The following is a 27,795-nucleotide window of genomic DNA, read 5'->3' as shown; positions in this document are numbered from 1 at the left end:
TGCACCTCCTTTAGACGTAAAAACCTAGTCATTCAGTCTAGCCATTATTTATTGAACAAAGCTCTGATATTGTAACGATATCGTGAATGTAGAAAATATTTATAAAAACGATCGTTAGGCAGTCTAAGTAATTTACAACATGTGCTATGACGGCAAACACGTATGAGAATAAATCGGAAGAGATGCTGGAATGTGGGGATTATATTTATTCAAAATTTCATTCGCACTCTCTCTCTCTCAACAATTAGGAAAGAAATGGTTCCAAATGCACATTCATCTAAATCGTCGTGATCTGTGCTAACCACCTCTCTCCCAATAATCATGAAATCGACTTAACTAATTAGTGCCCAAGAGCAACAATATTGAAATATCAAAATGAGCAGATTGTCTTGCGCTACGTATCGGGTTGCTTGAAGAACACTCTAGCACCGGAGAGACTATAGTATAACAACTGGAATTCGGCGTTTCTCTCGGTGAGACGTTGAAGCGTGAGCGCCCTGGTCTGTTGGAGCTTCTCGTCACCGTTGTCGTCCTTGCGCTCTGCGGCGAGTCTCTCCTGAGCAACGTGCTGCTCCACCGTCTTGAACCAATGAAGACCGTCCAGCTCGGAGCTCTGATCGAGCAACGCATTGATGTAGGCGATACCCATGGCGAAGCCGTCGTCGGTGAAAGCCGCGCCGGTCTGGTTCTTCTTGAACATCTTCTCTTTGTTGGATACGGAATTGTCGACGAAGCTGAGCGTCAGCGGCGGCACGATGGCGTAGAACTGTTGCAGATGATAGGACTTGGCGTCGCGGAAAGCCGATGCAAACACATCGACCAGTAGCTTGAAGTATTGAATACCCTCGGTGAAGTTGCGCACCAGATCGGCGATGTCGTTCTCCAGCCGTCTGGCAGCGGCCTGCGTCGTGGCGCTATAATTCAGTCCGCGACAGAGCGATTCGAACGTCACCGTTCTCTCGATATCCGGCAGGAAGGACACCGCGTTCGAGCTGGCGTGGAGGCCGCCGGAACGGATCAACCGCACGTAGCCGAGCGCGTTGCCGATCTGCGTGATCAGCTGTCGAAATTGATCCAGGTAGCTCAGCCCATCGGCGGTCATTCCCAGTTTCCGGATACCCTTCTGAAATTTCTCCGCTCGTTCGTATGTGTATGGAGCGGCGCCCGCTTCCCGTTGCGCTCGGACGAACCTGATGTCGCGCATCAGCCGCGACTTGATGTGCTCGTCGTAGAGAAACTGCGAAAAGGTATGCAGCTTCACGCGCAGAAACTGGTAGACGAAGTTCACTGTGGTGCTCATGATACCGGTGCCGTGGGTGCGAATTGAGTTGGCGATGTGCCGGATGCCGATGGTGTTTAGATGCTTGTTGCCGCTGCTGTGTTCCACGAACGTCTGCGTGTTCAGGTTGTACAGGTACCTACGATGAAAGACGAAATGCGATATTGATTAATTTCTAAACTAAATATATATCATATAAATACAAATTTTTATACTATCATATTTAACAATTCTGCTTACCTGGAAACGAACACGTGGATGTTGCGCATAATCTCTAGAGCGTCCAGGCCCTGCTCGAGAGTCTGCGTCGGCAGATGGTCCTGCACCGTGTCCAGGCCCATCTTATAGCTGGCCAACGCGTGCATCGTCCGGTAGGTTCTCCAATCGTGCAGGGCCACTGTCGTCAGATTGTAAAACATATCGTCCAGGTAATGCTCGACGAATCTCTTCGTGCAGATCATGTTCTCGGCCAGTGGTAGCGGCGGGACTCGCACCACCCTGCCGCCGTCTTTCGCACCAATGTTGAAGGGATTCGTGGAGTCCAGTTTGAGATGAGCGTGCACGTGTAGTCGTAGGCTAGTCTCGATCTCGTGGCAGGCCGGTTTCAGGACGTTCTTCACCAGGCTCTCCCGGAGTTCCGCGATGCGCTTTACCCTCAGCTCAGCGAACTCCTGCTCGCCCACGGCGCTGTTGAAGGCAGCGAACAGGTGAGCAATGTGACAGACGCCGGTATTGCCGTCGACGACCGAGGAGAGATAGGCGGGCAACATGTTCTGATGATGCAGCAGCAACGAGTAGTCACCGTGCTCGTCGACCAGCTCGTACAACTCGGCCACGGCGTCGTAACTGTCCAATAGGAATCGCAGCTTTACCACGTCCTCCTCGCGGAAGGTGTCGGTCAACTGGGTAGCGCACGCTAAAGCGCAACGCACTATCAGTCGCCTGTCCGCGCTCGCTGGACCGCATATCAGCCGCATACTCAGTCCTATCAGCGATAGCGCGTCTAGCCGGTCCTTGCTGTAACCCTTGTCCCTCTGAACGAGAGCCTTGCGCGCCGTTTCCAGCATGACCAGCACGTAGTAAGCTAAATATTGCAACACCTGCGCCTGCGACTGCACCACGACCGGCCCGAGCGCGTAGAACATCGTCTGCAGGGACTTCTGCAGCTCCACGAGCCTGCAGATCAGCTGCACCGTGCCGCGATTCATCGGCCTGGACAGCGAGGCGTGTAGATTCGTCACGAACGCGACGGTCTCCCGCATCTGGGACAGCAGTGCCAGCAGGTCCGTCAGCAGCGTACGCTTTTGCCCAATGTCCGACACCTGGAGATTGGTCCTCGTGACGATGCTCTGCATCTCCACGCACCAGCTCGTCCCTCGCTGTATGAAATTGTTCACCGTGACCGGCAATCTCTGCGTCCTCGCCTGCAGAATCTTCTCGCCCAGTTGCGGGCCCGCGGCGTTGCCAGTCTCCTTTGGCGCGACGTCGCTGAGGAACTTGCTCGGCACCCACATCACGTTTCCCACCAACGTGACCGCGTAGAATCTCTTGTTGGCCTCCGTCACCCTCTTGATCAGCTTCCTGTCGCAAGCGCCGAACAGCTTTATCACCACAGCGACGCCAACGTTGGCCCTTATCCAGTTACTGTTCAACGCGGCACAGTCGTTAGACTTGCTCTCCACATCCGTGATCATGTTCTTCAGATAACTGACGATCTGCTCGCTCATGACCGCGCCCTTGTTCACGTCCATCACGCGCTCGATCGCCTTCAAAAACATATTCTTTCGCAGCAGTTTCTCCTGCAGATCCTTGAGCAGATGATCGAACGTCTCCAGCTTCGTCCCGGCGACGCCGAACTGCGACGGATTGTGCGTCATCGAGCGCACGTGCATCCTGTACTTCTTCCACTGGTCCAATATTGCCGGTTGAGCGTCGACGATCTCGTCGAGAGTCACGAGGATCACGAACAGATCTATGAAGCCTTCCAGCAGGACGGGTAAATAAATTTCGTGGACGGCGCCGGATAGACTCGCCAACTGTTGCGCGGTCAGATGCACGACGGCCGACATACGATTGGTGAAAACGGACAGATCCAGGAGATCCGACAGTAGTTTGGCTACACCGGCAAGATCGTCGTCCATCCTTTCCCCGTGGGCGAAGAGCTTCGCATAAAAGCCAGCAGCTTCCACCTTCAGCAATCTGATTTCCCTGCACGTTCCCGCTACCGCCGCCAGCAGCTTGGACAGTACCTTGTTCTCCATCTCCACCAGGGAGAGGATGCCAATGTCCTCTGTCGTTTTGTAAACCAAGCGCAGAGGACCCTCTATGATGTATTCCAACGTTGAATCACCCTTCCAGGACTTCTCCACCAGTTTCTCAAAGAACTCTCCATACTTACGCAGGTGCATAGCACCTGCAGCCTTGTAGATGCTCTCATCTTTCTTGGAGTTCCACGTCGGTGTCATTTTTTATTTGCCGAACCTGCGACTCCGGTGATCTGTGATAATTATTGGACATTAATTATAATGTTTTTATGACCGATACACGTATTATATATAAACTTATAATAATATAAATAACTTTATATTAGAACTCTCTTTTATTTTTTTTTTCTATCTAATTTTTATTTGGCATGTAATAACTTACCATATACGCGTATTAATATTTTTATATTACTTATTTTATGCATTCAAACTTAAATAACAACACAACATTATTCCGTTTTTGCACAGTATGTAATCCATCTCATTGTTGTTCCATCCAACTTCAGCTTGCATCAGCTGACACTGTCACACGAGACTTTTGTACTCTCGAGGAGGCGGCCAATCGGCTAACGCAACATAAAGCTAACAATTGCGTCCTACTACTCGATAGATGGTAATATTCTCGAGAAATATCAACAGCCGATATTTTCCAGCAACCAGTTGGTAAAAGTACGTATCTTACAAATATACCAACAAAAAAATCAATTTTTAATCCTTCATTGTTTTATAAAAAAAAAAAACTCATTATAATAACTTCTCATTATCTCAAGCGAGGATTGTGAAATAAAGTCCAATCTGTCCGCAGTGATATTTTTATTATATCAGTACAAGACGTAATTTTTATTTCTAAACAGAAAGAGAGATAGAAATTATATGATGCCAATTTTGTTGGCGACGTCGAGTGCGTCGTAGTCGCGCGTCAGACGCACGTACGCCTTCTTTTTGCCGTCCGGCCTGATCAGGGTGTTCACCTTCGCCACGTCGACGTCGTACAGCTTTTTGATCGACGCTTTGATGTGATACTTGTTGGCGCGGGTGTGCACGATGAAAACGAGGGTGTTGTTGTCTTCGATCTTCTTCATCGCTGCTTCCGTCGTCAGCGGGAATTTTATGATGTTGAACGCATCCATGCTGAAACAAGTCCCAGAGACGTAACGCGACAGGTTCTCAGAAAAGATTTATTTTTGGATTTCCGAACGAGTTCTGGAATTTGTTTGTTCTTACCGATTTCTATTAGGTACAGATTTGCGTGGGTATTTCGGGTTTCGCGGTGGCCTGAAGGTTTTCGGCCTGTGGAAGTGGACGGACGTCCTGATCTTCCGTACTCTGGAGCCATGAACTCCCTTCAGAATCTACCAAGTAAGAAGTGTGACTGTCAGATCAACGATATCTAATACACGCTTGCTGTAGCGCGTGCTCTGATAATGTCAGTACTGTGTTAAAGTTATTTTCACGAATTTCAAAGAGATTCCCACACTAAAGTTCATCATTAGAAAAAAAAAAGTTTTGCTCAAAATAGCGAGACAAATGATTTTTAGCATAATATTTCTGTTTCAAACACCTTTTTCTGTGCCTTGAGGGCCTTCTGAAGCAGAGCTGCCGGCTTTCCGCCCTTCGGGGTCTTCTTAGTAGCCTGTACATTTTTCTTCGGCTTGCTAATCAACGGCTTGCTGGCGAGCTTGAGCACAGGCTTCGCCGCGGGCTTGGCGGCTGGTTTGGCGGCAGCCGCTGGTTTGGCAGCCGCTGGCTTCTTCGCAGCTGCAGGCTTAGCCGCGGGCTTCGTCACCTTCGCGGTGGACGCCGCTGCGGCTGGCTTCTTCTCAGCCTTCTTCTCGGCCTTCTTTTCCGCAGGCTTACCTACGGAATACAGAGCAATACAGAACTGGTTCGACAATCGATAAGGCACATTGAAGGGAACGAAAGTCGGAAATGTATTTAAAGTTTGCATTATTCTCAAAAACAGTAACGGATGAAACTTGTGTACTTTCACATCCTCTGGTTCTCAACTTCCATCTTCACAGGTTAGGTTATGGTACACGCGATCGCGGCGTCGGACAAAATCGTTGCCGAGCACGTCGCGCGGCGGATGCAACTCGAGGAAAAACGACGAATAAAATTGCGAGGAACGTTTCTTCGTGAATCGTCGGGATTGTCGCGAATACGACGCTGTGGAAAACGCACGCTCGTTCGACCACATGGTCACGGGCCGCGTCGCGTTGCCCGATCCCGAGCCACGCGACGTCGATGCGTTTACGTCCGCGTTGATCGACGCGGCGCCGTTTATCCCGGAAAAACGCACGCTCGGTGGGAAGAGGAACGAACGTGGTAAATTGTTTCGAAACTCTACCTGCCTTCTCCGTGGGCTTCTTCGGAGCCATGTTACTGGAAAAGAACGACGACGGCGGAAGCGCGGAGCGTCAAAGGATCTGGCGATCTGGCTACCGCGCTAGTCGTTGATCGACGAAGAAAGAAGAGGGCGACTCCGCCGACTCCGGACTCCGGTCAAATTCCGATTTCCGATTGACCTAACCTAACCTAATTCAAATTGGTAGATTATCGTTTTTCAAGTAAATTTTCTGATTATGGGCTGTTTCAACCTGTAAACTGACTAATAGTAAAATCATATGTCTATCTTTGCCTAATTTGAAGGAAAAACAAAGAGTATATAATGATTCAACTATCAGTTGGTTTACCAATAGGTTGGAACTACAGGCCCTATACTATGCAACTTATTATTTTCGCCAATCCGATTTTTTCTCGTATATGTTAACGAAAAATTAGTAAATTTATCCATCTTGACGAAATAAATGATCTAGAAATTAATTAAAAATTAAGTTCAAATATAACAGAAATTAACAAAGGACTCCTTGATAACGAAATTAACAAAGTTGGAGTTAATAATGGGCATTGAAAGTACAACGCAGTTGTTAATGAGTGAGTTATCAATATATATCACGATATTCAATATAATTAACAATACATAATAATATGCATGGTTAATGTCGCTCGAAAATGCGGGAGACTTAAAAAAAAAGGAAGAAGATTATATATTTATATTAAATGTATAATTGTGTTTTGTAAAACAGGATTTGCGCACTGACATTTGACGAAGATTTAAATTAAAATATCAGACGTAGATATATTATGATTGATCTTTGCTGAAAAAGAAGAAAATAATTTCAATACGATACTGAATTTTTTAGTCGTTATTGTCGCACCGAATAAAAAATAAATTTCTTATTCATTAATTATTACACAATAATTTATTCCAGGTGCCTGGATCGTTTTTTTTTCCACGATTACATCCGCACGAGCCTCCCCCATTGTATACGTGTCGCGAGCGAACACCTGCCGCAGCAACCAATGTTTCTCGTTTACTCACGCGGAAATCAATCGTGCGCCGTGTGACCCCACCGACGATAAACGACTAGCCAGTCTCTGAACGGGTGGCGGACCAATAGCGCATAAAAAATCCAGTCAACAACGATGTAATAATCGCAAAAAACGTACTTGTGCAATAATACGCGTGGAAAAAGAAGGAGCGCGCTTTTGTTTCTTCTCAAAAGCGCTTGCGCATATTCGATCAGCCGAGAGTTAGATATGTTAGAAACGCGCTCCGCAGTTTACAAAATGATGAAGGAAGAGGCTCACGATGAGAGGCAGGTAGGGGAACCCATTCTCGAATTAATTAACGCTTCGTACGTATACGAACGTATGTTTCTCTCTCTGATTTTCGCCGACAGATAACCGATTGGCCGCCACCTTTCTCGTCCGAGATCACGCCGTACAACGAGAGCGACTTTGGCGGCTTGATCAGACGGACCTGCGAGAACAAGAGCCTGACTCTTCGGATCTCCAAGGTGATCGTCATCGGCGACGTTGCCGTCGGCAAAACGTCGTTGGTGAACCGGTAATGACTCGTCGGCGAACGGCCACCGTATATCGATCGTTTAGTAAAATTTTGAACAAACCGATCATTCCTTTTGCGCAGCTTTTGCCACAAGCTCTTCGACAACAATTACAAGGCCACCATCGGCGTGGACTTCGAGGTGGAGAGATTCGACATCCTCGGCGTGCCTTTCCACCTGCAAATGTAATAAAGCTGACGAGAGGCGCCGCTAAATGTTTACCCGGGGTGAATTGAACGTAACGTAATAGTAATTTGAGACAAAATGGAATACTTGCAGATGGGACACCGCGGGACAGGAAAGGTTCAAGTGCATAGCGGCGTCTTATTATCGCGGAGCTAATGGTGAAAATTCCTCTTCCCGCACATAATCTTTATATCTGCATCTATCTCTGCATCTCTCACGCTCATTTCATTTTAGTAATCATGGTCGTTTTCGACCTGGGGAGCCTGATGTCGCTGACGCACTGCCAGCAATGGTTGAACGAGGCCAGTCGCTGCAACGTTGGTCCTTATCATATCTTTCTGGTCGGCGCTAAGAAAGATCTATTAGTAAGTATTGGAAATATTATATGTTATCACTTTTATTATTTATATTATTGCCATCGATTTTTTATCGATCGCTCTTTCTTTTTGGGAAACGACAGTCTCGCCCGGTGTACGAGATAGTCGAGAAACGAGCGATCGAGGCAGCGAGCCGGATGCGGGCGGAATATTGGGCGGTCTCGTCGAGAACGGGCAACGGCGTGTCCGAATTGTTCACGCGGGTCGCCGCGCTCTCCTTTCACGCGATGGCCCTGCGAGAGATGCAGAGCTTGAAGCTCGAACCGATCAACATCGGCTCGGCGACGATAAGTGAGTGGAAATCCGTGGGAATTCGATAGAGCCCAATGTGCGTTAAAATTTATTATTTTAAAACAAAACAGTGTTATTTTAATTTCATTGGTCCAGTTAAATTTACGACATATTTTGACCCATATTCTGAACTCTCTTTTATCAATAAAAGGGCGCATTTATTTCTAAAATGCTATAGTTCATGTTACATATACTATAGCATCTCACAAATAAAAGCATGATGCTTTTATCACTAAAAAAGAGTTGAGAATATGGCGGGTCTTTGAGTAGGAGCAGTGACGACCTATAAAGATGTTTAAAATGACTCAAATTGAATCATTTAACACTATGAATATAATTTAATACTATGAATTTAACAGCGTAAACGCACGAAGGATATGTAGCTCCTTAATGCAAAGTATATAAGGACAAATTGTGCTGATTCCGCTCTCTCTTTCCAGCGTTGAAAAGGGAGCCGAGGGAGGCCGAGACGAAGCGGCGGAGGGTGCCGAAGTGTTCCAGATGCCCGACGTGACGGCGGAATTTGACCAATATTCAAATAATGGATGATAAGATTGGAAGTGCAAAGTAAATAAAAGCGGCCAGTTAAACACGTGCGGGTCCCCAACATTCTTGCTTCTACATTCGGGAGGAAAATCGTGAGACGAAAGTCGCGACTCCGCGCGGGCGTCTCCATTTGAATCTCGCGCGGTCGGCCGCGCGCTTCCGCTCGCGGCGCCACCGTCGTCTAACGCGTGCTCGTCGGCTCGTCGTTGGTGGTTGGTGCTCGTTTTATCAACCGCGCTGCGAATTTCCGCTCGGACTGCATCGGTCGGAGAATGACACAAAAAGAGAGCAACGCCGATACCCGTGAGTCCACCGACCGTTGCCGATCGTGGCCGATCGCCGGGTCGCTCGCGCGTCTTCGCCATCCTCGCTCTGCTCTGCTGGAAATCGATCCCGTCGTCGTTCGCCGCGGCGCGTCGTCGTCGACACGGTACACCTTTAGCGGAACGACGCAGCGTCCGTCACGTGTCGCTATTGAAGACCGGGCGATCGAACATCGGACGTTTACCCGAGTAACCGGTATAGCCGCTCAAAGGTAAATTTCGAACCGCATTCCGACAGGTGGTAAAGCGGCGGAGGGGGAGGAGTGGTGGCGGGATTGGAAACGAAAAGGCCGAGGAGCCATGGAGTCACGTGACTGATAAGAGGCTCAAAATCTCTCGCGTGACAATAGACCCTGGATAGGCGATCGTGTAACTTTTTCCCTAGAGCGGAAACGTGAAAATTTCACGTAACCATCTCTCTTTCTATCGGTGTTGGATAGAAAGAGATAAAACTCTTCGCTCTTTTCACGTTTCCGTCCTAGGGGAAAAGATGCACGATCGATCCTCTCTCTGCCTGGTTCGTTTTCGCCGCACTTCCGAACCAGCGCGACAAGTTGGAACGAGAAGAAAATGATATTCGTCGTTTCATTCAAACTTTGTGCACCGGGTTCAGAAGTGCAGCGAAAACAAACAGGCCTAATCTCGCGGACCTTTTGCGATCCCCGCGAGAAACGCAGACTTTGCACGGCTAATATTTTGCACGGTGCGCGCTTTGTTATCTGGCGTTTTACTTTAGCGCGCAATTGAAGTCGCGTTGTACAACACGTCGCCCGTTTCTCGTTTTCCAGGACCCTTCGATAGTCCTCGTATCGATAGGTCGGTCCACAGCTGATAAAAAGAGGTCTGTTCGTTTTCGTTGTACAACGAAAAGTAACAAAAAGTAACGTATAAAAAGTAACGTATAGATTTGATACCGCACAAACCCTGACCCCTAGGCTCTTATCGCTGCAGTCTAACGGATGTAACGGCGCACGACGCGTCGCTCGTCGATCGAACAGTCGGGGATCTTCCCGTGGACACGTAAGCATGTGGTGGCCCTTCGGTCGGTCTTAAATTGATCGCGCGGTTCGAAACGTTTCGCGTTTCAGAACATTTCAGAAGACGTCGATCGACGAACGCGCGCGTTCTATCTCGTCTCGCGTCGGATTAATTTCCCCGACCGTACCGACGCGCCGCACGAGCGCGATTGCACGTGCGAAGATAAAATGATTTTCCAAACGATTAAGTACACGCTCGGAGCACAATAGGAAGATTATATACGCGTTTTCTGATCGTTTCTCCGACTCGGATTATTTCCACGCGTGACATAAACGAGCGAGACTACGAACGGTGACTCGGCATATATCGTTTTCGCAAGAACAAATCGTCATCGAGATAACGCCGAGCGAGAATTTTTCTCTGTGTATAATCTCTGGTGTACAAGGTTGAATCGAGTTTTTTTGCGGCGCGCGTATACATACCTCATCTCGTGGCATCCCCTCGCGCGCGCGCGAGGTGCGTGTGTGCATCAGTGTGCATGCGCGTAGTGAAACGCGCGGCAACGCTTTCACTATTCGCGACGATATAGACGACTAGAGTGTCTTGCATCGTCTTGCGGAATGAACATTTTTCCTCTCCTTTTTTTTCTCTTTTCTTTTTTGTCCTTTTTTTTCAGTCTCGCCATTAATGCATTGCCCCGCGGACGACGCTTGACTCCGCGTGCAGGAGCAATCGACTTGTAGATGAGATCCCGAGTTCGATTCTCTTATGATATCTCTTATGATTAACTTTTATGAGAGGTCTGTTGAAGAGCAAGGAGTGAAAAAAGAAATATAAAATTTTAGAGAACATAGATTCATTAAGGCCCAGTTTCACAAGTGTCGGCTAACTTTTAATCTTAGATTAAAGGCCATTGCACGTTAAAGTTTCCGTCATAATCGTAAGAAGGTTGTAAGAAAAAACTTTTAGAACTGGGAAAAGATGACAGGTAAGTTAAACCAAGATCAAAATTAACCTGCGTTGATAGAAATGGACATAAAGAGATTGATCCGCGTAAGAGGTTGATTAAAGAGCTAAGGAGTTGAGAAAATTAGAAAACTTTAGAAAACATGGAAAGATCCGTTTCAATTGGAGATGATTATTCGACGGGAGAAGTTACCGACAGCGTCGCTGATATGTTGAAAGAGTGTTCGGTGATGATAACGTACGGAAGCGTTCCAGGATATTGGAACGTTTGTCCTTCGTGAAAAAAATTCAGTGTTATCTATACTCTCTTATCGCCACCTTCCGATACCTTGTTCTCTTGTCGCGCGGTACCCCATGTCCATTTCTATCCGTGACCAATGTAGATTAACTTTAATCTCGATTTAACTCACTTCTTGTCGTTTTTAGTTCTAAGAATTAGATAAAAGTTAACGCGCATTGATAGAAACGCGCTATCTATTATAAATATTCTTTTACTTTTTGTAGAGCGATAAAAACGAGACTACCCCCTGAGACGGCAACTTCTGATGAGAGATTATCTTCGAACGGCGCGTTTTCGATTCCTCCAGATCTCGGATCTCGTCTGGAAAGCTTATCTCAAGTCCATTTCTACCAATGTAGAATTAAGTTTAATCTCGATTTAACCTGTTTTTCATTTTTTTTTCTAGTTCTGAGAATTTGTAGAAAAAAATGGAAGATAAGTTAAATCGAGATTAAAGTTAATCTGCATTGGTAGAAATGGGCATTAAGCGTCAAGACAATCAATCACGCGAGAACACGTGTACGATCTTTGACCCCTAAATGCATTATTCAGCACAGGTTCGGCGCGGCCACGAGACGTTATCGATATCGTTATACGCGCGCTCGGCAGAAGCTCGACGTTACGTCGTACAACGAAAAGACGTGTTAATCGTGTTCGAAATCCCCGCGAGGAACACGCGGGCAGAAGCGAGAACGTCGACCTTGGACGTTTTTTCGCGCTATACTATTCCCGCAGACGACAATGACAAAATGTAGAATTATATTGTGCTCGCGCGTAATGCGTTTGTCGACGCAGGTTCCTCTAAAAATGATGATTGATCACCGACACTTTGATCGCGCTGACGTACTTGTCTACCACTACGTCAGAGTGTCGAATATTCCCGTTGATATCAACTTAAGTAATTGACTTGTTCAGACAGAACTTATCGCATCGAGAGCAGACGGTTCTTATCTCTCGTCTAAACGGCCTTGGTAAAATGCGGGGACACATCACGGATATAATTTAAAATTTATTAATTTTTTGTCACAATAGTCCCCGCATTCTTGAATGTCTCTCGCTAATGTCTCCTTTGTTCGCAAGAATTTTATGTTAGTTCCTGAGATTCTTCACGTGTCATTTTTTCTTATCCTTCGCGCTCTCCCGACTTCCCTGAGGATTCATTAGACTTTTAAATAGCTTCACAATGTAGGGTTCCTCGTCGCAGGCCTTCGGTGACTGCTTTCTGTCCTCCCGCTTCGGATTCGACGTCGTCTCGATCTCGATCTTCTTCTCGTTTCTCTCGTCATTTGAATCCTGCAACGCAATTCCCCTTTCGTCGTTGACATACGTTGTAACTGACGAACGAAATCACCATCAGGAATTTCGCCGACGGTATTTTTAACGCCGGCAGTATCTCGTCAAGTACCGAGTTTTCGCTGTGCGTGTTCCGGTGCACTTATGTGGATATTCATAGACTTCTGTATATCATTGGTCAATCTCGTGGAACGTTTTTGAGAATATATATTGTCTCGCAGTTTATCGTCACGCTAATTGCGATGCGTATGCTTATACGTTCGATTGAGCAAGCCGGAACTAATCGGTTTTTAAAAAGAGGACCATATTCCAGTTTTACAAGAATTTTTTTGTTAAATTGTGAAATGTGAAAAAAATGACACGCAGAAATCGTGATTACCACTATGAGTGCTCGATGAGATTATGCCGGAGAAGATATCGTCGGCGAAATCTTTGTCCAGAAATCGACCTTCCCTTAATATAAAACGTACGTTTTTAGAAACGCTTACTTCAGTGTCTGCTATTTCCCTTTCAGGTTCACTCGCCTTTTCAGATTCGCTCGTCATCGTTGAGAAATTTCGTCACCGATAAACTCCACAGCCTCGCACAGATTTGCCTCGCTGTTTATACATATAGTCAGCACTCTCGCTTTTTCTCAACTCGCGTTGTAATTTCCTTCTCGATCGTAACTGTAACAGGCACAAAGTATACACAAACATAGTATAATTTAGTTAATTAGGTCATTGAGTCGTCTGACGCCACGCGTAATCACTCCTTGGGGTCCACTTCAAAAGATTCCAAAAAACAATCCAGTTTGTTAGGTATAAGTTACAACTCGCCTGCGGGTTTCTGTCGTGAGAGTAGAAGAAAGGCGGACAATGCGTGAAGAGACATCATGATGAGCATGCATCTGTGATTAAAGCTGTCCCAATCTATTAGCGCCATTAGTACGATCAATAAAGTTATTCCGCTGCGGATGCTCGTGAATTATTTATGAAATTTTCATGGATTCATGATTGCCCGAAGAAGCATGGACGCGCTCGATAAACTCGTGCAGACGATTAAGAAAAAAAAAGCAACCGAGGTATCGATATATCGTGTTCGTTTAATGCGATATTAGCATGTATTGGAATATGTCGGATACAGTTCAGTATCTGGCTAACCGATAGCTCCGGGAATTCGTCGAAATTGCTGGCAAAATTTCGCTTTAGTAATACGTACACACACACACACACACACACACACACACACATATATATATATAAATAATAGGCACTTTATGCTTTTGAACAGCTATGGATTATGCCAGGAAAAAATGCCTGATTATCCCCTCATTTATGCGCAAAAAATCTAGTGATTATGCGCCAATTATGCGGGCTAGATCCACTATTTATGCGCGATTATGCGATTTCAACCTTTCACGTAATATGTGTCACAGCCCATGATGACGACTTGTGAAATTGTATGAAAAATGGGAAATATAGGAATTGAGTCATTTTAAATAAACTAACAAAGGCAAATAAGAGCTAGTTCACAACGATGGTCGGGCGACAGTAATAAACTAAAATTGCAATAATAAATGAGAATTAATATAATGAATTGTATTAATATAATATAATGAATTAATATAATAAATATAATTATATTTTTCCTGGCAAAAATCCATAGCTGTTCAAAAGCATAAAGTGCCTACAACGATAAAGCAATCGTGTCTTCTATCGTGTAGATTAGACGCGTGACGTATGTATGTCGATACGGGTGATACGTCGCCGGACGTATATAATTTAAAAAAATTGACCTCGTCCAGTTGACATTGAAATTCGCCACCATACGACCTGCCTTCCTAAACTATCGCTCGTCGGGACGAGATGGCTATTAAGTATGTCACGCGCGTATCGCTGCTCATCGAAGCGGAGAGATATTTTATTCATCATTTCCCGCTGACAAATTGACCAATAATCCATCCGTCTTCATCCAACATAACAATGAAACGATATTGCAACCGCAAGATTTTTTTCAGGGATGTTGTTTGCACACAATAGCCCGCCCTCCTTTTCTCCGTTGGGCAGGAAGGCATATATTAGGAAGAGAGCGTTGAACGACTGGAGCAACGATTGGTTCTTCTTTCGCGCAAAGGGGTATACAATTACCCGACGGATGCCATCGGGAAATAATTACGGCGGGAAAATTATTTCTTCTCCGCCGGTGCCGTTAACAAAAACCGCCTAATTACGCAGTTGCATTAGCGCGAGGCATGTCTCTCTCTCTCTCTCTTTTCACCCGTTTCCTTTTATTGGCTTTCACTTTCTCGACCGACTTCCATCTGCATGCACCGCATGTTTTCGAGTGCGCCCGATAATTCCCAGCGATTATATATCGAGGATTATATTTTAAGCTCGACGAAATGATACCAGCAATCTCTTCGTATCTCGAGACAAGTCGCAAAAAATACGTATAGACCGTCTATGTAATAATTACACATTTAATACGAGATTGTGTCGAAGATGTATATCGGTATACTCGACGGCGACTTTATATCGGAGAATCTTGTAATCTTTGTTCTTCGCGTTTCAGTTATCTCGCAAGAAGGAAATCTTAAAAATAAAAAAGAGCAGATGTAAAATGCATAGTCATCAATATCGTAAATTAAACCCGCAACGAGGCATTGCCTTGTAATATAGGCTGCATTCCTATATTAAACTTTTAAATTTCTTATTTTAATACGCAATATGTTGAGGGAGTAATTACCATTGCATATGCATATCAATACACGTGTATACTATCACTTTATTTTTTCTAATCTGATTTTTTCTGACATTTCCGCATTAAGATTTCGTCTTCCAGTTTACAGAATATTGCTGAAGTATTTAATTTTACGATTTTACGTTTTTTACTTAAATTATCTATAATTAAATTCAGAATTAAACGATTAGATTTTTTTACATCATTATACATAATGCTATATAAAAATATGGAATCTCCGAGCGTGTAAGAAAAACGTCTGAGGAAAACACTCGTCAATCAACAAATTAGTAAAGACATAACGCGTGCCGTAAGTTTTGCGTAACTGAATTGTTATATAAATATTGTATAATTCGGCTAGGAATATACATAATGGGGTATATCGGTATGTATGTAACGTATTCTTGTTAATAGTACACGTTTCGTCGAAACACGTTGGAGGAATTCAGGAAGAAACGACAGACGCGTTATTCGTTACAGTTAAGTAAGACGATTGCATTAATAAAGGCTAAAGTGCCATTAAATATTCGTAGTTGCGAGTGACGATAGACGAGCGCCGTTTAAATGACGAAACTCAAGTCCCGCTGACGACCGTATCGTTGACAATTGCACGACAATTTGACGATTCTCGGCTTACGTCATCCGTTGCGTTTATTTAAAACAGAGCCTATTATTTAAACAAAATTTTGCCCAGAGCTCGCACTAAAGATTAATCGGTTACAGCTTGCCGAGAATAATCAGAATATATGTTCGTAATGATAATTCGTCGATTTCGACGTAATAATTCCGGACTCATTGTTCTCGAGAACGTGATCGGTCGATTTTAAAATTAATGCCCATCGGTCGAACCATGTGCGACTTCGCACGTACGCCACTCGGAAACGAAACGTGTTTCTCGTGCGCGCGGACCGGACGGGAGGTAACCGAGCGATCGGGATTCCCGGGGGAGTTTCGGATTTCGTTAACTTCGCGTCGCGCGGATTTTTTACGGGGTGGAAGCCGCGCCGAGCGTTTAATTACGCGCAAGTGTAGGATGACTTGTCGCTTCGTCACGATGGCACATATTTGCAACGGCGACGGCGACGGCGACGGCGGCGGCGGCGGCGGTGGTGGTGGTGGTCATCGTCGTGCGCGTTTACGACGCATGCATATTGATGGACTCGATCGTATCGTCGGTGTCGTATCGTGAAATCCGCGCGAGCTCGACTTGGCGTTCCGTTCCGCGACCGTTTTACAGTCGCGCGCCGATCGCCGTCGCGGTAGATTCTCGCACGTATATACGCGATTGCTCGGACGTCGCGCGGCATATAGCCACGTGCATTGATCCCGCTTGCGAAAGCTTCCGCGAATTCCGTTCGCTCGTACGTTCCCTCACGCGTACAGCATGGATCTTCCGGTAAGCGAATCAAAATAACGTAATGTAAAATGATTGTTGACGCGGCGCGAGGAGATAACGCGATCCGTGATTTCCAGGAATTGTGTGAGTTCCGGATATAGATCGTGTTGATTGACGTGCGCTGTCGCGCATATGTCGGACATACGCAGAGGAGGTTGATATTTTTGTCGGAAACCGCGTAAAATGGATTGAAAAGCCTTTCGATTTTTTTTTTGACATTTTTTTCTTCTTTTTTTATAATTCTAAAAAGAGTACGCGGTTATTTTTTTTTTTTTTATATAACTTGTGAAATTTAATCGTATCTTTATCGACGATTGAATGATACAATTTGTTAAAGAGGTCCAAACGTGCGGAGAATGAAACGCGTTACTCCGAAATTTACCGCGGCGCGTAAATGACGTTAGACACGAACTAGACGTTCGTATACGAAATGAAAGAAACGAAAAAAAAAACAAGGAAATTAGCATCATTGAAGATAAATCCTTGACTAAGGTCAAGGTAAAGCTGGAAGACCGACGAGCGACATTGGGCCACTAGAAAGTTTCGTTGACCGTTAGCATCAATATACGTAAATAACTTGACCTTAACCCATTAAGTCCTAGGACAATCACTAGGCCCTAATATATATATATATATATATATATATATATATAAGGCGCTTTTCTGTTTTAAATCTTTGTCATTCGGACTTTGATGAAAATTTTTAGACGTCAATTGATATTTATTTATTTTTAAACCCCCTAAGTACGGCCAGCCGCAGGTGTTCGGATTATCGAAGGAGAGTCGTCCACGCGGGTTATAACGGAAAATCGTGATTTATAAAATCACTTGGCCAAAAGTGTCGTCAGCTCTCCGGCTATACGCGAAATGAGTAAACTTCACCAATTTTGTATATTTTGTACATACGTGTTTTTGTCGTTTCAAGAAATAATCGCGTAATTTTTCGCGAATTCATTGAGTATTTTTTTTTCGCAGTGCTACTGGGTAAATGGAGATCGGCTTAAAGTTAAACACTCGTAAACTAATAATAACGATCAATCAACGTTCGCGAGGTCGTTATATCGGTTTGACAACCGACAATGTAAATCTCGCGGAATTATATAAGGGGCCTTTTCATGCTGACGCTCGACGCTCGATTTGGGCGTCAAAACTGGTCACGTGACCAACTACATCGGTAAGAAGGCGAAATAGCATCAAATATGCGAGCGTCGAAACAAGCAATTGACTGAAACGAGCGTCAAGCGTCAAAGCTGAACACAGTTGAGCTTTTGCCATTTGACGCTGGAATTAAAAAGACTATCGCGTGAGCGTCAGCATGAAAAGGCACCTTTATGGCCGGGACGCGGCGCTTTTTATTTTTCTTAAATTCTTGCAATACAGCGGAGGAGCTAATTGCATACTAAGCAAGCTCGGTTACGTGACTTTTTCCTCATTCAGCACGGGCCGCTTTTCAGAAGTCATCGTGACGCTTTCAGACGGTCGCGGTGAATCGAGCGAGCGGAATAAATCGATAGATAAGGCGACTGTCGTAATAATTAGCGGGCAGGTAGATAAGCGAAGAGAAATAAGATAATAAAGGCGTGCATTGATATAGATGAAGAACAACGATGATGTTTCGAGCTCATTGCTCCTTAAAAACGTGACTCTCGTTGTGAATCTGAGCCGATTTTATTCCTTCACCGTGAGCGCGCGGTGTGACGATCACGAATCTAATAGATCCCTGCACTTGCGTTACGCAAAAGCTGCATTAAGCTGTGACGCAATAATTATATAAGTTTCGCTCTTTCGTGCCGCCGCGTAATGAGTGTGTTTTTTTGTTCTCGACGTCAGAATGACAAAATAATATCGGCGTTCTCGCGACGAGATAACGAATATTGCGTGGAACCGAAACCTGCAGAGTAATGCCAAATAATCCCGCCTTATCATTATCGTCGATCGCGAGCGTGAGTCATAATCTCGGCCGACAACGACAACCTTTCGTCGTAATCTCAGCCGAATGTCGTGCGAGTATGACGTTCAGAAATCTCCCGAACGTCGGGATTCGGAATCGTCGCGTCGCCAGTCGTCAATAACGTAGTAATTCATCGTAAAGTCATTCATCGTGGTAAATAAGTGACGAAATCAGTAGTTAAGTAAATAAACAGCGACTCTCTCGATCGTTGACGTGAGGTGAACCCTTGACTTTTATTAATTTACTATTACTACTTTATCACTTCGGACGATTGCGATAGGAGCCGCCGGCGAACTGCGCGTGCGTGGCTGATATAATTAACGCAACTATTTTACAAGGCTTGTACGTCATTCGCTTTTCTCTGTCATTATCAGGCGGTGTCAAGTGCACGTGCCCGTGGAAGACGCGTTTTCTTTCTGCACCCGGAGCATTGTCCGTTCGAATCGACTGATTTCCCGTAGTTAAAGACGAGATTTTTGTATTTCCACACCAATAATAAATAACTTTTTAATAAATGTCTTTTTCGACAGCTCGCTTACCGCCAGTATTTCTTTCATAAGACGGTCGATTGACTTACGCGATAACTCGACCACCGCTCGAAACAATGACGAACAAACGGTCGATCGTGATGCAAAAGCCTGCGAAAGGAAATTACCATTCACATGAATTTCGTTGTCGGACTTATTAGCATTTATTCCAATTTCGAACGGGTGGGGGAGGGGAGGAGGAGGAGGAGACGAGGGAAAAGTCTGGCTCACGCGAAAAATCCGAATGCAAAATGCTGACGTAAATTGCCCGGCGTAAAGCGCCTCTCTTAAAATAAATCCACCCGACGATCCGCGACAGGCGTTATCACTGACATTCAACCTTGATAAAGGCAAGATAATAAGAGTCGAGTCACGGCTATGTCCGCTTCGAGTGCGTAATAGTTTTTATGCGACAATTGTGTATCCTTAACTAGTGGATACTACAATGGGGGAGGTCAAGAACGCTAGCGTTTCCTAATTTCCGCTCGCTGTACGTCGTGCCCTTGGTACGATAGAAACATTTCGGACTTTGAGTTAGGCTTTTGAGAGCGCTGACAACGAAGACCACGTTTGATCATATTCTGTATTAATGGCGAAAATATTATGGCAAAAAGACTACGTTGCTAATTAGCGTTGCGTGCAACGCATGGAGTTACATAAGAATGATAAGATAATAAGAAGAAAAAAAATGTATAATATATACGATACCTATTTTTGTCCACGTCGCGAGCGAAATAATATGACGCGGGCATTGTCTCTCGAGTTTATGCACGAGGAGTAAATCCCGCTGAAGTCAAACGATCAATCAATTGAAATTGTGTTGAATCTCTCGCAGACCGCGGACGCGTCGCAACCCAAGGCTATAAGAATGGCAGGATCACCGGAGAGCGGAAGCGGCACGGAGGCGTACGACGAGACGTACTTCAGCGTCCTGGACGTCCTGTTGGTCGTTGGTCTCTTCGTAGCGGCAACATGGTGGCTCCTGAGAAGGAGAAAGCGAGATTCACTCGCGCCAGCGCCAAAGTCCTACTCCATTCAGTAAGTGCGGTTCGCATTTTTATCGATTCGAGTCGAAGTGCTACCGGCGAATAGTCGGGATTCCTTCGTGAATCACTCGAAGGAAGGAGGAGGTTTGGTTGAATCGGCAAATAAGACTCCATTTTTATGTAGATTAATTTTAATCTTGATTTATAACTTGCTTTTTATCTTTTAAACCTAGAGACTAAAGTTAATTTACATTGATAGAAATCGACATAAGAAAAATCCACACTGTTATTTAAAGGAAATTAATGTGTACTTCTATCAATGCAGATTAACTTTAATCTGCATTGTTTAACTTACCAATTGGTCTTTTTCTAATTTTAACAATTAGAAAAAGATAAAAAGTAAATTAAACCGAGATTAAAGTTAATCTACATTGGTAGAAACTGACGTTAAACTGATACCTTGATTTAAATAATATTTTGTTATTTTTAACTACAATGTGTGTCGAAATTTATTATTTTAACACAAAACGGTATTATTTTAACTTCATTGGTTTTGTCAAATTAACATTGTTTTAAATTAACGACATTTTTTGAGTAGGAGAAGTGGCGACCTACAGAAATGGTTCAAAATGACTCAAATTGAGTATAATTTGACACTATTACGAATTTAATAGTGCAAGGATTAGTGTGTGTGTGTGTGGGGGGGGGGGGGCATTGTAATGCGCTGCTGAATGCCTACGATTTTTCAATTACAGATCGACGTCCAGCGCCTCGATACCACCATCGGAGAATTCTTTTATCAAGAAGCTGAAAACCTCCGGGCGAAGTCTGGTGGTGTTCTACGGCAGCCAGACGGGTACTGCCGAAGAATTCGCGGGTCGTCTCGCCAAGGAGGGCATTAGATACAAGATGAAGGGCATGGTGGCCGATCCCGAGGAGTGCGATATGGTAAGCGAAATCGTTATGGCGATTTACTGTAAGTCTGTAATCTCGGAGAGGGGAAAAGAGAGCGCGGGAATTAAATTGCAATTTGCAAGTACACGAGGATGTTTGCCGTACATTTCCACATGCGAGAGAGACGGAAACTTGCCGAGCGAGACTTCTCGAGTGATGCTGTTGAGCCAATTGAGACATTCTCGTTAACTATTAAACGTGCACGTTTCTCGCAGAGAAACATATATACATTGGTAGTTGTCTCGTCTCGCCTTACTGCGGATGATAAATAACGATATTATCCGTGACGCAAACAAAATATTAATGATGCAAACGTTTGTTTTTGCTGCGACAGGAGGAGCTAGTACATCTGAAGACTATTCCAAATAGTTTGGCGGTGTTTTGCTTGGCCACGTACGGAGAGGGCGATCCCACCGACAACGCGATGGAATTCATTGATTGGCTCAAGAACGGCGACGGTGATCTCACAGGATTGAACTACGCGGTATGTATATATACGTCCTCGGATTTATACGTTCACTGAATACTTCCGGATCGAACATATTACGTCGTAATCGCCGTGAAGTTAATTTCGTTCTTTGTCTGAGTAGACTGCTTTGTGTACAATTCAAGCAATTCAATTTAACTTTTATAATACACGCACTGATGATTAATAATCTTAATAACGATATAATTATGTGCGGCGAGAATATGTTGGGAAAAGAAACGCGGATATGACCCAAGGATGCAATTAATGCACACAAATAACGAATTTGTCTTCCTCTTCCTTATTGTTTTTTTTTTTTATTCCTTCGCATTTTTCTTTTCACGCTTTTCACATTTTTTTCTTTTTCTATGCATTTGTTTTTTATTCTTTCTGTGCTTGATTCTTTTCGCATTGTTTCTTTTTGCGGTTTGCAGTGGTGCCCTCTCGTCGCCTCTCGTCCACCTCGCCATTAGGCGTTACGTAAACGCATGGTTTGACGTCGAGCAGCATACAATACATTACAGTCATCGCACATGCGACGATTATGTTCGATACCGGTGGGCCTATTCTGTAAGGCCTTCACACATAAAATCGCGTAAGAACGTAGAACGTAAGCGTAAGAAAATCGACCAATCCCAATCAAGTATTGTGCTGTCCGTAACCCCAGTAGGAAAAAATACTTGATTCGGTCGATTTTCTTACGCTTACGTTTTACGTCCTTACGGCATTTTATGTGTGAAGGCCTTTTAACTCTTAACGACAGTTTTGTTATCGTTATATTATGAAAAAGTTACACGATCGCTACCCGCGCAACACAAGTATAACCATATTAACTATAGTATAACGATAACGAAACTGTCGTTACAGAATAGGCCCCCACGGGTGTATAAAATCGCAGTTTCTTCGGATAGAAAGTGAAAAGTGCCGGTGCACGGTAACGTCGGAAGGGCGACGAGTATCTATTTCTGTTGCTGCACTGCTGAACTAGTGCACACTGGTGCAGTGAGTTAATGTAAAACAAAATATACCTGTCCCATTCTAACTTATTGCACCAGTGTGCACTAGTTTAGCAGTGCAGCAACAGAAAACAGACCTGAGATGATATTACCTACGTACGCGATTGCGTTTCGGAGTTTCGATACGAATCATGAACATCGGAATGTCGTGCAATAAGCTCTTCCGCCTCACCTTGCGTCACCGTCGCCGGGTCGGCCGTTCCTTCCTTCCTTTTCTAGTTATTGGCACTAGCGATTTCCTTTTCGGTTTGCAACGGCCATTATTCAATTCGTTCGTAAACTCGCAAACTCGCAAACTCGTAAGACTTCAAACTCGAGAATGTGTAAGTGTATGTGTGTGTATGTATAATTGTACGTGTATGTCCCCGGTGTCTTGAACTCGGTAATGCCGTAGGTGCGTTAAGGTGGAAGCACATAAAATTGCAGGAGCCATGAGCACGAATGCAGAAGCCATATGCGCATGCGCTATGGTGTCTGCATACTGCCTATGGCTTCTGAATTTTCAATCTACATAAAAATACATAAGCATAGTGTATGTAGATTGTATGTAGATCAGTCCTCTCTCTTAATCAATTCCACGATATCTTTCGGATCCAAAGATACCACGCTTCACCACACCAACTCCTCGTCCATCAACTCCCTCTCCCGCACCCCGCACGTGGTATCGAGAGATATCGCCACACGAGATTCCCGCTAATTTTGGAAGACTTTGAACTTTGGACTATACTTGTATATAGTCGAATAAACCAAGATAAATCTTTAGCTACTATGTATGTATATAAGTACTATGTATGTATAGGAAGGTTTATATAAGGGCTATATAAGTATTCATATAGGTAAAGGTTTATTTAGTCAAAGATTTATATAGTCAAAAAAAAGTACTATATAAATACTAAATAAATATTTATTATATAGTCAAAGGTTTGAATGTGCGCTCAATAATCGCTTTGCATAATCACTTACCTGCTTTCTTTTCAGGTATTCGGGCTGGGTAATAAGACCTATGAGCACTACAATGAGATTGCCATATACGTGGATCACAGAATGGAGCAATTGGGTGCTACGCGCGTTTTCGAACTGGGTCTCGGGGATGATGACGCAAAGTAAGGTTCCCAACGTGCCCTACCCTCCTTTTCCATCCGTTCTTTATTTTTACAATTTAAAATAAATATTTTTTTATCACGACATTCATTATAGGCAAATATATTTTGTTTGTCTTACCAATCATTCTTAATTTCTACAATTTAGAGCTTCTTTTTCTTAATTATTAATTTCAATGTTACAGCATAGAGGATGACTTCATCACGTGGAAAGATAAATTTTGGCCGGCCGTCTGTGAGTTCTTTGGCATCGAGGGAGCCGGCGAAGATGTCAGCATTCGACAATACAAGCTCACGGAGCACGTGGATCTGCCGACCGATCGCGTCTACACCGGAGAGATCGCGCGTCTTCATTCCTTCGCGAATCAGAGACCGTAAGTCCTTATTTACTATTGAATTGCGTGAAATAATCTCTGTTCCTGCTTAGCATTCTTAATCTTTTGTCTGTAGGCCGTATGATGCGAAGAACCCATTCTTGGCTCCTGTGAAAGTGAATCGCGAGCTGCACGGTCCAACATCCGACAGATCGTGCATGCACATCGAGTTCGACATCGAAGGCTCCAAGATGCGTTACGAGACAGGCGATCATTTGGCCGTCTATCCCGTGAACAATGCGGAGCTGGTGAACAAAATTGGCGAGCAATGCGGCGTGAATTTGGATACTATTTTCACCCTTACGAATACAGATGGTATTTACTCGCCCTTTATTTTCTTTCCACTCCTGTTTACTTTTTTTTCTCGTTTTTTTATACAATTTATTCATTTACGTTTTTTGAAAGATAAACTGTTATTTGCTTTACAGAGGAATCCACGAAGAAACATCCGTTCCCTTGCCCTTGCAGCTACAGAACTGCATTGACACATTACCTAGACATTACGAGTAATCCGCGCACGCACGTTCTCAAGGAGTTAGCAGAATATACGAGCGACCCCGCGGAAAAGGAGAAGCTAAAGCTGATGGCGTCGACCAGCGCGGAAGGCAAAGCGGCCTATCAGCAATGGATAAATCAAGAGAACCGCAACATTGTGCACATTTTGGAGGATATTTCCAGCTTGAAGCCGCCATTAGATCATTTGTGCGAGATCTTGCCACGGTTACAGTGTCGATATTACTCGATATCTTCATCTCCAAAGGTATCTTTTTTTGTTGATTTTAAAAATGATAGAATTTCTCTATTAAAAAAAAAAGGAAAAAAAAAAGAAAAAAAAGACCTTTAAGTAAAAATCGTAATTTCTGTTTCAGCTCCATCCAACCTCGGTCCATATCACGGCGGTGGTGGTAGAGTACAAAACTCCGACCGGCAGAATAAACAAGGGTGTAACTACCAATTGGTTGAAGGAGAAACATCCTTCCGATCCACCCTGCCTCGTCCCAATTTTCGTAAGAAAGTCTCAGTTCCGTTTGCCGACGCGCCCAAGTACCCCCATCATCATGGTTGGTCCAGGAACTGGTCTAGCGCCGTTCAGAGGTTTCATACAGGAGCGGGACTTTGCGAGAAAGGAAGGTAAGCATGCTCTGTTTTTGATTCCGTATCGCAGCATTTTCATTGCGGTAGAGCGTACTAATATTTGAATCTTAATCCCAGGTAAAGAGACGGGTGACACGATACTGTACTTTGGATGCAGAAAAAGCCAAGAGGACTATCTTTATCGTGAAGAATTAGAGGAATACGTGAAGAACGGCACCCTAACGTTGCACACCGCGTTCAGCCGCGAGCAACAGCACAAAGTTTACGTCACGCATTTGCTCGAGAAGAACAAAGAGGAATTGTGGCGTGTCATTGGTGAACAAAACGGACATATTTATGTTTGCGGGTTAGTCCAAAGCATCTACTTTTCTCTTACAAAAAAGAAATTCGTATTCAAAATTTAAATTGTTTGTTTTTTTTCTCAGGGATGCGAGAAACATGGCACGCGACGTGCACAATATATTACTCAAAGTGGTGATGGAACGTGGCAACATGTCGGAACTTGACGCCGCAAATTACATCAAGAAGATGGAGTCGCAGAAGCGATATTCCAGTGATGTTTGGAGTTGAGTCATATTAATTGTATCATAGAGAAATATACAGAAGCATTTTTTTTAGTGCGAGGGTCCAAGCTTGATTCATTCAAGCGACGGGACATTAGTAACGACATTCAGTCAATTAGACCTTTCATTCGCTCTTTCTTCATTCCGTGGTTTTTATCCGGTGAGTTTCATCATGTCCTGCCGTATAGAATAACTGTAGTTGAATTATTGTTCATAGCCAGAGCCGACGTTAGTATAGAGTTCTTAAATTTTACGCAAAGTATTTAATTGTGTATCTGACTTATTTTTCATATTCGTCTTTGTAGATAACAAAATACATTATTTATATGCTTCGGAAATTAGTAAAAACTGACATCAAAGTTCTTGAAAAAGAATGTAAAAGGTAACCTAGGGTTATTTGTACACGTATTTCTATCAATTTCATTTGTGTGTGTACTATACACAATATAAGTAAATATATACATGGCAATTACATACTATCTCGTATCTTGGACGTTCGTTAAGCTTTCATTGTCAGGAATCTTCCACTTGTACATCCTTGGTCGAGTTTTTGCTGTATTTATTCGTACGTAACGCGTCCTTATACCTGCCTCGTCAATAATTAAACTAATAAAATAATCATAAGATTATTTCACGAATAATTTTATACTCACAATAATCTTTATCAAATGTAAGATTACTTAAACGGACCTTGTATACATTTTAGATTCTACGAACAACAAGACGAGATAAACTAACTCGTTTCTGCTCACGCTTGAATATTTTAGTGCTCTTTTAGACATGTCAATGAAATATCGGCTCTGGCTCACCATCATATACCAAGTACTATTCATCACGCAAATTGTACAAACAGTTTCATTAAAATTCGGCTGTTTTTCATTATTTTCCGCGATCTTCGCGATCGCGATGCGCCAATCTAGTTAATTAAGTCTCACGTCAAATATAATAAGCGAATATGTACAACGGATATAATTTCTCTTTGCAAGCTCAGTATATAGTCAATGTGAATGATTGTTATTGTGCAAGAGGACTTTGTACAATTGTTAAGTTTTACGCACAAGGCATATTTAAGCCTGAAGCTGTGTCTTGTTCTCGGTAGTAATTACATTTAAAAAAATTATATAAAGTATACAATCCCTAGAAGTTATTGGTCCGTATCAATTGGTGATATTAGTCAGTATGCAAGTAGTGACATTTTTTTAAAGAGATATTTAGAGCAAATTTATTCCAGTGTTTGAAATGACGTTTTACGCTAAGTTCGTGCACGTGAACCAAAGCGATCTGTAGTGAAATTTGAGGCTAAGAAAGTTACTAGTGAATATCAATTCAAATTCAATCCATTATTATTTACTCCGTCGCGGCGTGCGGAATACGAATCGAAATAGGTATCGCGCGCGCGCATTGGTTTCAATCAAAAAATGTTAACTTAGAGACTTCCTGTTTCTCTACTTGAAAATTAACGTTCAATTATTGATATTATTGATGCGGTAATACAATTGTAACAAATTAGGTGAATAATTGTGAATAGCACGATTGCAGTTTATTCGCGCAGCGTTTTTAATCTAGCTAGAGATATCGAGGTATGTGCGAAGCCTACGTCTCATGGCGATTGTATAATGAATTTATAATTAATTATATTTTTACACGATGCATACAGGGACGGTGAATAAAAATCAAGTCGATTGACATGTATAACGCAACCAGATTACATTATTCGTAGCGTAATCTCTCCAGATGGGACATAAAACTCACAATTACATCACGATAACGTTATCATGAGTTTTATGTTCTGCTTGGATCGTTCACGTATCTAGGAATGGTAATACTTTTATATTAAAGAAAACATTTACAAACTAACTTTTTATAATTTTTTTCCTCTAAGCATAGTTAGAAAGTGATCGTCCAAATTCAAAAAGTGACCAGTTATCTAACAATAATCGAAACATAATTGTGAT

The 27,795-nt window shown here is 43.6% G+C and overlaps 4 protein-coding genes and 1 long non-coding RNA gene across 15 annotated transcripts; 2 read left to right on the top strand and 3 right to left on the bottom strand.

Moving 5' to 3' along the window:
• Nucleotides 1-186: 186 nt before the first annotated feature.
• Swip (strumpellin and WASH-interacting protein) lies at nt 187-4,091 on the bottom strand. The gene is made up of 3 exons (XM_077398825.1): nt 3,926-4,091; nt 1,520-3,776; nt 187-1,418 (listed from the first exon to the last, which is right to left on the bottom strand). Exons 2-3 carry the CDS (start codon nt 3,742-3,744, stop codon nt 395-397), a joined length of 3,249 nt encoding a protein of 1,082 aa, XP_077254951.1. The 5' UTR covers nt 3,745-3,776; nt 3,926-4,091; the 3' UTR covers nt 187-394.
• A 250-nt stretch (nt 4,092-4,341) lies between these two features.
• On the bottom strand, nt 4,342-6,036 carry Rpl23a (ribosomal protein L23A). The gene is made up of 4 exons (XM_077398843.1): nt 5,891-6,036; nt 5,105-5,400; nt 4,768-4,895; nt 4,342-4,674 (listed from the first exon to the last, which is right to left on the bottom strand). The coding sequence occupies exons 1-4, from the start codon at nt 5,919-5,921 to the stop codon at nt 4,413-4,415; spliced, it is 717 nt and encodes a 238-aa protein (XP_077254969.1). The 5' UTR covers nt 5,922-6,036; the 3' UTR covers nt 4,342-4,412.
• Nucleotides 6,037-7,072: 1,036 nt separating this feature from the next.
• Nucleotides 7,073-9,023, top strand: LOC143893448 (ras-related protein Rab-34). Of its 2 annotated transcripts, none has more exons than XM_077398833.1 (7): nt 7,073-7,206; nt 7,287-7,453; nt 7,535-7,636; nt 7,731-7,795; nt 7,872-8,002; nt 8,098-8,305; nt 8,746-9,023. In XM_077398833.1, the coding sequence occupies exons 1-7, from the start codon at nt 7,144-7,146 to the stop codon at nt 8,817-8,819; spliced, it is 810 nt and encodes a 269-aa protein (XP_077254959.1). In that variant the 5' UTR covers nt 7,073-7,143; the 3' UTR covers nt 8,820-9,023. The 2 variants fall into 2 exon arrangements, with proteins under 2 accessions (XP_077254959.1, XP_077254960.1); XM_077398834.1 differs by having other exon boundaries at nt 8,098-8,342; nt 8,746-8,958.
• Nucleotides 9,024-9,242: 219 nt separating this feature from the next.
• Nucleotides 9,243-27,697, top strand: Cpr (Cytochrome P450 reductase). 4 transcript variants are annotated; one of them, XM_077398827.1, is made up of 11 exons: nt 9,243-9,386; nt 20,122-20,324; nt 21,028-21,220; nt 21,561-21,710; nt 23,687-23,811; nt 23,994-24,182; nt 24,259-24,497; nt 24,611-24,942; nt 25,052-25,313; nt 25,395-25,623; nt 25,703-27,697. In XM_077398827.1, the coding sequence occupies exons 2-11, from the start codon at nt 20,155-20,157 to the stop codon at nt 25,845-25,847; spliced, it is 2,034 nt and encodes a 677-aa protein (XP_077254953.1). In that variant the 5' UTR covers nt 9,243-9,386; nt 20,122-20,154; the 3' UTR covers nt 25,848-27,697. The 4 variants fall into 4 exon arrangements, with proteins under 4 accessions (XP_077254953.1, XP_077254952.1, XP_077254955.1 ...); XM_077398826.1 differs by lacking the exon at nt 9,243-9,386 and adding an exon at nt 16,584-16,808; XM_077398829.1 differs by lacking the exons at nt 9,243-9,386; nt 20,122-20,324; nt 21,028-21,220; nt 21,561-21,710 and adding exons at nt 22,211-22,262; nt 22,928-23,031.
• Nucleotides 11,214-23,021, bottom strand: LOC143893451 (uncharacterized). 7 transcript variants are annotated; one of them, XR_013255800.1, is made up of 3 exons: nt 22,881-23,021; nt 13,162-13,359; nt 11,214-12,691 (listed from the first exon to the last, which is right to left on the bottom strand). It is a non-coding gene; the product is annotated as an uncharacterized LOC143893451 (long non-coding RNA). The 7 variants fall into 7 exon arrangements; XR_013255806.1 differs by having other exon boundaries at nt 13,180-13,359; XR_013255801.1 differs by lacking the exon at nt 22,881-23,021 and adding an exon at nt 19,995-20,147.
• Nucleotides 27,698-27,795: the final 98 nt, after the last annotated feature.

This window comes from Temnothorax americanus, unplaced genomic scaffold, assembly GCF_048541705.1.
Source record: "Temnothorax americanus isolate GAGA-0224 unplaced genomic scaffold, ASM4854170v1 Scaffold12, whole genome shotgun sequence".
In the NCBI taxonomy this organism is placed as follows: Eukaryota; Metazoa; Arthropoda; class Insecta; order Hymenoptera; family Formicidae; genus Temnothorax; species Temnothorax americanus.
This window is presented reverse-complemented; position numbering and strand designations above follow the sequence as displayed.